The sequence below is a fragment of the Streptopelia decaocto genome (assembly GCF_964273445.1).
Source record: "Streptopelia decaocto genome assembly, chromosome: 5".
Taxonomy (NCBI): Eukaryota; Metazoa; Chordata; class Aves; order Columbiformes; family Columbidae; genus Streptopelia; species Streptopelia decaocto.
This window is the reverse complement of record NC_138659.1, coordinates 45446660-45455715: the sequence shown is the minus strand read 5'-3', so window position 1 is coordinate 45455715 and position 9056 is coordinate 45446660. Positions and strand designations below refer to the sequence as shown.

General features: G+C 37.0%; 1 protein-coding gene across 3 annotated transcripts in view; it reads right to left on the bottom strand.

Moving 5' to 3' along the window:
- Positions 1 to 204: 204 nt before the first annotated feature.
- Positions 205 to 9056, bottom strand: part of TSPAN14 (tetraspanin 14) — a 40772-nt gene continuing 31920 nt past the window's right edge. For all 3 annotated transcript variants that reach the window (XM_082054560.1, XM_082054559.1, XM_082054561.1), the window contains exons 6-9: positions 7410 to 7535; positions 6344 to 6388; positions 5726 to 5845; positions 205 to 3788 (exon numbers count right to left, since the gene is read on the bottom strand). In XM_082054560.1, coding sequence (XP_081910686.1) covers positions 3717 to 3788; positions 5726 to 5845; positions 6344 to 6388; positions 7410 to 7535 — 363 coding nt within the window. In that variant the 3' untranslated portion in view covers positions 205 to 3716. The remainder of the gene's footprint in view (positions 3789 to 5725; positions 5846 to 6343; positions 6389 to 7409; positions 7536 to 9056) is intronic.

The following is a 9056-nucleotide window of genomic DNA, read 5'->3' as shown; positions in this document are numbered from 1 at the left end:
TAATATTCAGCAGTCCAGAGTGAAAGAAAAATAAATAAATAAATAAATAAAACAAGAATTAATTTCAGCAAAATACACACACGAACAGACTTCTACCATTTCTGTAGTAATTCACAAACTGCGGTCTCAGTAGCCAGTCCAAACCTTAGGGAGGGAAATATTAGTGACCAGAATCAACAAATTTTAGAAATAAAACTCCAAGAATACAAAACATTAAATTTTATTTAATCAAATTTAAGGCTTGAGAAAAAAAATATATACTGAAAGTCACTCAGAAAAACCATCTCAGGAGACAGAACCTCCTCTTCCACTGGCTAAACAATGTTCAAGCTGCATGATAATCCACAGGTGGCAGGGGGAAGGAAGAGACAAGGATGGAATGGGGAGACAAAAAACAAAGCAATTCTACATATAAACCAATTGCCACATCAACCTCCTCAAAGGACTGGAGGTACATGTCTATCCATATGGCACCATATGAGGGTCACCAAAACTAAAGACCTCTTGGGAAGAAATATTCAGGTTTTCAGGAGGCGACTGATTCTCCTTTGGTCTCTGCACTTTGTCAGTGCTTATATTCATCTTCTTCACATACAGGGAAACTGTGCAAATGCAGGTATATTAATAGAAACAAAAGGGCAGTTGCACTGTCAAACATACTGACAAATAAATACATTGCTTCACAGAAATACATTGTGCTCATTTCTGAGAAATATAAGTGATCACACTGAAAAGTTTCCTTCTCTCAGTCTAGTTATTCAAGTCTGATCCCATATCTTCATTAAAAAACTTGTTTCCATTGTAGTGTTTGTGGAGTTGTTCCAAATGCAACCACTGGAGTCTCAACAATTTATCAAACCTCTCTTGGTGAGATCATCGAATTGCTTCTCCTTCAAGGCTTTAGCACCAGTCTCACACCCAACTGCTTTCGCTGACAAAACTTTAAACCGTAACCTAAATCTTTAGCTATGGAGTCGCTGCAGGTCCTTAGAGAAGGTGCTAAATACAACTAAGTATTCCCATTCCAAGTCTGAAATTACACAAGCCACGTGTGCCAGCAATGGGGGCAGCACTTCACAATGTCTAGAAGTAAACCAGCCTAGAGCCCCAGGGTTTTTAAAGTGATACTGAATATGCACGGAGAAGTTTATCCTCAGTGAAAACAAATCACTCTGTGAATGTAAAGATCCTCAAACAGGTTGAACTTGCTCTCTTGCATTCAGTTCCAAATAACTGGAGCACTGATACAAAGCTGGTATTAATATGGCCAAAGCCAATAAGAACAAACTATGGAAAGACACCATTTTGCTTATAAACAGTACTTCAAAAAAAAACCAAGTATTCATTTGTCTTCAGGCAAATTGGCAAGATTTGCAGACACTGGACTCCTGATTTGTGACACTGGCTCTTGCCAGCAGCTAATTTCAGTGTATGAACTCCGCAGATCTCTTTGACACCATGATGATTTTCACCAACTGCTGAAATTACTTCCCAGCATTAGGAACTTTCTGCATCAAAAAGGGGCAAAGGGAAATGTACTCCTTAGACACAGTTTTCAACGCAATATTTTAAGAATAAAAAGTTACAAGTGGAAAGCATCCTTCTCCAATTTTACATACATCAGATTATTACACACAACCTTAACAGAGTGAGTTGGTTGATGAGGTGTTGTAAAGTTTCAAGCACCAGAGTTTAAAGCAAAGGTTGCTGGACACTGCTGCTTGCAAAGCAGCAGTAACAGCAGCAAGTTTTTGGCTGCTTCTAATGGACTAGATTAAACAAATAGGTAATACAGACTTAAAATTCAAGACTCTACAGAAGAAATGCCTCTCACTCTCCCCTCAGCGATTTACTGCTGCTGTTTCCTTGTTGTATACCAAAGCTTAGGGAAAAAAAAAAAATCTATGTTGCACTTCTAGCAATTTTACTTTCAGGTTTCTCAGATGAGTGATAGCAGACTGTTCTCTGCCACCGTAACGAAATCAGCCGTCCTTAGACAGGCTTCCTTTTCCTGTTGTGTCTCAGTCACTGGCCAGAAATAGAACTATGGAAGCCGAACTGAAGTACACATGAGAATTACAGCATTGTCTATGAAGTGCTTCACAGATTAAAAGCTAGTAAGATGCCTGGACAATCAATACAGACAAAGACTCTTACTGTTGATCAGATTTTGCCAGTGAAATGATTGTTAATACATGCATAATAGAAAAAAAGGACATTAGAGAAGATATTTAAAAGTTTGGCTTCCAAAGAGAGCCATTATACTTTGGAAATACAAGTACTAAATCCTTCAGGCAGACTACATGTAGTAAAATACAATTATAAAAATATATACTTTTCTAAAATTTACACTATGTTAGGCACTGTAAATAAACCTGCTCTCCCTGAAAAAATTGGTGTCACTGGAAGCAGTAAACAATGTTAGTTATATGGCCCACAGTAAAACTGACAGCTACTTCCAAGAAATTCTCAGTCAATACTTCTATCTTAAAGCTAAAAATACTATGCCAAAGTCTTTTAGAGAAAACTGCAACTGTTACTGAACTACAGATCCATCTACCGAACCCCAAAGAAGAGAGAACAGGAAGAAGAGAGTTTAGTTTTCTTCTCTTAAAAAAACACCCAAAAAACAAACTTCAGCAGGAATAGTTCAGTTTGATGCAGAAAATTACTGTGAAGAAATCATTCTGGTTCACCATATTGCGACTGGCATTTGAACCACGCATCAGAATACAATCAGAACTGATGATTTGATAGCTTTCCAGAAGACTTAAACTCAACAACTCTTTTACTAAATGTGATTTCCTCATTAAAAACAGATTTCAGTAGGGATGAATGCTGAATTTAAATGTTTTTCATCAGTTCTGATATTAGCAGTTAGGACTTGTGAAGATCAATATAAGAGTTATGAGATAAACTAGAGGAAAGGCAAAAATCATCAACAGCTAGCACAGCATGCTTGCTACTTACTGAAACCAGCTGCATTTTCAGATTTCTCCAGACAGCACTTTTTAAAAGATATAACAGATCAATAAAAAGCTCAGCATTTTAAAAGTTTTTTTCTTCTATAAATAAAGAATATTTACATTTTTTTCAGACAGGAAACAGCATCAGGGATTCACACCCTCTTGCCTGAAACTGAGATTTTTAACATATAATGCTATATAAAGTCAGATTTTTCCCCTCTTGAGAAAAGGCTTGCATTTCTAACACCATGATGATGATGGTTTCTTGGTATCTTGCCAAAAATGACTGCATGAGTCTACTGTAGAGATTAAAATAATTTCAAGATTCTGAAGAAATCAGAATGCCTTCTGAAAATATTACATTTTGAGATTGATGCCAGCTGTGAGGGAAAACAGAACAATCTTCACTGTAATCCTTCAAGGAAAGAGTTAACAGCAGTTTCATGTCTCCTTGCCACAATCTTTAAAATGTGCTCTGCCAATGTCTTGGGAAATTCCATTTCTTCCTTTCTTCCTCAGAGATCAATGCTGGTGCACCAAGTTGTCTCGTTAGAAAAAAGGTAGGCAGGTGTGTGCATTCAGAGGTTGTTTTTTTTTTTTGTCAGCTTCTAACAAAAAGCATGAGGGGGTAAAATCCACATAAGGCTTTTAATAACAGGAGTATTTCATGGTCTGTGTGTTTCTTCCGCCTTGGTGTCCTGCCAATAATGGCAAAACATACTTTTTTGCAACACACATCTGCTTTTAGATTCAGAAGGCATTACTTGCTTTTACAGCTTCAATATCAGAAATCAATGTCCTGGCTAGGAAAATCCCAAAAATCTAAAAAGACAAAAAGAACACAAAACATTTTTTAGACTAAACACTTGTAATGTACCAGTCTGCAAAATGTTCCTAAAAATGAGAGCCTATTACCATTAGTCATTATTGCAAAATGGGAAGCTACTTCTTATATGTCCCTATTACACCATACTGGTGTCAGTGCATTACTCTTGTGAAGACAGACACACATTCACGAAATGTTTGCAGGTTCAGATACTATTTCATAGCCAGGAACACCCTTCAAAACATGGCTACTACTAAAAAGTAATAAAGGCAGCAGAATCTTGCAGGAAATAAAACTCATGAGAAAACGATGCTTTCATGTAATACTTCAAGGAGCATTCAAAATAAGAAGCTTCTAGATGCCCTGGAGCTGGAAAAAAATCTGCTTAGCCAAGTTTACATGAGTCTTACACCACTCACACTTACCTATTGGTAAAGTTACAAACCAGGCATTTTCATTCATTCCACAACTTTGGATAATCCAATCAATTTTCTGATTTTTTTTTTTTTTTAAATATATACAGAATGTACAACTACCTGTACTAAAATGGAATTCTTGTCACAAACAGTAGTGAGAAAACTCACAGATTATTCTGAGACACTTAAATTTGAAATTCTAAGACTCAAGTTCTCAGGGAACTCTTCCTTTGAAAACCAAAATAAACTCATAACTGAGCATATTTCCTGAAACATTCTTAGAAAAATAACAAAATACTGGGCAAAGTTTTGCAAAAGCTGAAAGATTTATCTTAGAAGCAGACAGGTTACGTCTAAGCCTCTGTCTCACCATGAAATGGTTTAGTGCACAAGAAAGACCCAATTTGAAAATACAAGTGACTGTGAAAGTGGTTTCACAGTCACTCAGGACATACAAAGAACAACAACATGAAGTTATTGTCAGTCAACACACTCTCCAAAGATTAGACTTCATAACTTGAACATCTGCTTAACTGAAGGTGTTGCTATCAGGACAGCATCTTTCAAAGCCATGGAAACACTATCATGAGATGGTGATGAAATATCAAAAACCAAGCCATGGAGTGCAGTACTGCCATAGCTGGAAAAGGTTTTTTGCCAGCACTCTATGCTCAACTATTTTCAGTTAAATAGAAAATACATTCTGTAGTAGATTTACAAGTTTGGTATTTCCCACTGAAGTGAAGCAGTACCATAGCAAAAATTTTAGGCAGGTATAAACAACTGACATAAGGAAAGCAGGATCCACCTTGAAAAAAGTAATTTGATACATTTTACTGAGAATTGTAGTTCTTTTACTTTGATGTACCAAGCACCAACAGGGTACTGGAAGAAGCGACAGCAACTCCACCTGGTTCTGCTAACATCACATTTGCAACCTGTTCACCAATTTGCCTGCTCTTCCAGTCTCAACATTTTTGAGCAGTACACTACATGTTGCATACAACCAGCTCAGTGGTAATCTTAGCATGAAGAGCAGAACTGTATTTTAGCCATTTCACATTTTTGATAGAAGGCTGTAGTTCAGACCTCCTGGAGTAGACGACCACAAGGTCTCCCCTCCCTCATGGCATATTGAAATGTAAGAAATATATTATTGTATCACATAGCACATTATCTTATATAATAGTCATATAGTAGCATATTTCTATATTAATATATAACAATATACATCACAATCATAATATACTGTATGCATTACAATTGTAATTTTATAGTGACCTTCATTGCTCTGAGGAACATAATTTCAGAGTTAAGTTAGTTGATACGAAATATTTTTACTCAAAGTCCCCATTCCTATAATTATTTTTTTCCATATTATTCTCACAGTTAAAAAATCCACAGTGTCAAAATATTTACTCTCTCCAAAACAACTTTTACCTTCGGCTGTCTGTATATGCAAACTTGAAAATTCTAAGTTTCTAAACTTTCTAAGTAGGGTAACAAAAACAACTAACCTGCAGCAGTGAGATAGCTATGAAGACACCTGCAACAATGTAGATATTTTGGGGTAACCAAGCTTCAAGAGCAACAATACATCCTTTGACAAAAATCTGGTCATCCCATTGATTCTTGTTCTGAATGTAGAGAAAAAGAATATTACTTTTCTGCTCAAGTTTATTACAAGATCAGTCAATCACATGATATAGCTAAACTAATGATTTGCCATTCATGCAGTAATGTTTTTAACCAGATACCAGAAATACATATATGCCCAGATTAAATCAGGGAAGGTCAGACATTGATATGAGTATCTTCCTGCAAGACCTGTTATTTGAATGCTTTACAATTAGCAGATAATAGTATTCAGAGTGGACTATTAGAACTTATAACTGAAATACACATTTGAAATGCAAGCACACCCAGCACACCTTTCCCGTACCCTGTTCAATCACTTGCTTTTTGCACCCTCCCACAGTAAAAGTTTACTTTAAGCAAAGGAAAAATCTCTCACACCCTACTTGTAGTATGATGTAGCATAGTCAGTTAGTTCCCAGAACTTCAAGCCGGCATATCTACCGGTAATTCCACCATTTTAAAAGTTTTGCCAGTTTTGCAAGATCCCAGCACCTTACCTTCTTTCTGACATCATAGCCACACTGTGTATTCACGACCTTTTGCTGCAAAGCAAAAAAAAAAAAAAAAATTAAAATAAATCAACTGAATTCTACTCACAGTAAGATCTTCTGTCTTTTAGATGCACAGACAAACATATCAAAATAGTTGGCTCTGACAATCCTAAGGAGCATTTTTAATAAAGACTAAAAAGTACTAGCAGAACACAAGAAAAGTAATGACAAAGCAGAGGTGGATACTAGCAGGAAAACACCCTCCATGAGAAATCCCAGCTTCATCTATCGCTTGGCTTTCAATTAGCAAGAATTTCTTAACGTGAAGCATAGCAACTGTACTGCCAGCAGACAGATAAGAAAACTGCATTTCCAAGATCGGTTTCATGTTACCTATTTCATATAACACCTAAACACTGAAGTAGCAATAAAGGCACCAGGCTGATTTATGTACATCTGCAGTGGAGAAACATGCCTTACAACTCCATCATTTCAAGTAGCATATAACTTGCTATCCCAATCAGTTAAAACTGAAAGGGTCATATTCCTAAATTTTAGTAAAGAGATCTAACCAATAAGCACGTAAATCTTGACAAAAACAGAGTACTGACTCAAATGCTTTAAAGTGAGTTTGTGCATGAGCTCTTCGCTAACTGCTGATAAACAATCAAATGGAGTTACTCCTACTTGTCTGGCAGAGAGGTGGTGTAATGTTAACTGGGACAAACACACTGCTGTACTCTCAAGTCCTTAAAAGCTAGATAACAGACGCTGGGAATTCAAAGAAACAATGCATCAGGAATAGAAAATGATCAGCCACCAATACTTGCAGACTCAAGCCATACAAAAATAGCTTGAATTACTGGTGATAATAAGTTTTCAGCTGCATAGCAGGCTGCCACATTTGGACTCTTAAAAGGATGGAACAGAAACATGAAGAGTTTGTGCAAGAGTAATTTCTGATTTTTAGAAGAACTTCTAAAGCCTTAGTGATGACAGTGTGTTCAGGAAGCACATCCTCTCACAACTCTCCAACAACATCAGAGCAATACAAAGCCAGGAAGTAACTTACAGCAGGATCAGGTATACAACAGGAAAAAGGAACACCACACTTCTCACGACTTTTGCTTTCACTGCTGCAATTAAAGTATATGTTGAAGTCCCAATCCTCTGGACCTTGGGCACCACAGCAATGGTTCTGCAACAGATAAACACACATTTAGCATTTGGGAGTATTTTAGACACAACTGAACAAACTCTCTGGAATTACATCTGTTCATCATCTTCACTTGCTCTAAGGCTATGCAGAATTAAATGGCAACAGAGTAAAAATAATTAGTAATAAATACTGTGGCTCTATGAAAACAAAGCTATACATTTGGCATACTGCTCCTGGAAACAGATGTCAGCACAACAAGCAAAATCATAAAAATCATCACTTTAGATGCAACTGCTAGATGCAACCATTGTACACCCATAAACGGTGCCACAAAGTAGTTTACACAAAAGCTTTGTACTCCATTATTTCCAAGTCAATCAAAACCAGAAAAACTATGAAAAATGTTTCTTTAAATTTGTGACTCCATCCTTGAATCTTCATGAATCAACAAGTTTTCTTCTCCTTGTTTACTGTAAAACAGGGATCCAAACAGTTGTGAATAAACAGGATGGTTCAAAAAGACAGACCCAATTTGAAATCACTGCTGCTTTGAAATTTGGTCCATCTTTTTGAAGCACCCTGTACTACTTTTCCTTTCAATGAGAAAGTTTTCGTATCCAAACAGATTAACTGGTAGAATCTCACTAGCTCAAAGGTGAGTGTTCCACATAAGTTTCTTGACCTAAACAGTCTAATGTAATTATCATAATTGCAGGTTGGGGAAATCCCACCATTTCAAGGAACGTTCAGTTCCTGGAACTAATGAAAGCCGGTTTCTTATTAAATTATTCTTTGCAGTTTACTGGCCTGGATATTTAAGGGCACAAATCTTTCTCTATAATTTGAGTAACTGAAATGTTATGCCATCACACAGATTCTCCCGGTACCTTATGAAGTTCCATTCTCTTGAGATCTCCCTAGCACCTCTGTCCGCTGCCTGTCCTCACAGAACTTGTATTGACCTAACTGTCAACAAGACCACCAGAAGTCAGTACATGGATTCAAAAGTTGAAGTTATGACAGACAAGGATGTGAACAGAGAGCAGAATAGTTTGCACATCACTTCCACCAGAAATATGACTGAACAGAGATGAACAGAACAGTCAGAATAGCATAGGGAAAAAAGAAAAATATTTAAAGTCACTAATACATTTACCATGAAGAAAGCAAAAGAGGTTCACTTTTATCTTACTAGTCACTTCTCCCTCACACAACTATGCCCCAGTAAAAAGCCATACAACCATGAAACATGCTAATCTACCTTAGTAAGGTACAGAATGAGGTCACCTACAGGCCTGAAAGTAATGTAATTAGCCCGAGCAAGGAACTGCCTAAAAAAACCTCTGGGTCTCAAGGCACACACAGAGAACAGAGCACATCAGCCTAAGCACAGCTCCTTAGAACATGAGCTTCAGTGGAGCATTTGAACACATTGCTGCTTTTTGTTGTTTAACCCTTGCAGAACTACACTTGCTAATTCCCACTGCACATTGCCCTTCCTTCCTCATGGCGTTCAGGCACAATCAATGACAGGCTGATTGAGATTTTTCTGGTCTTTTT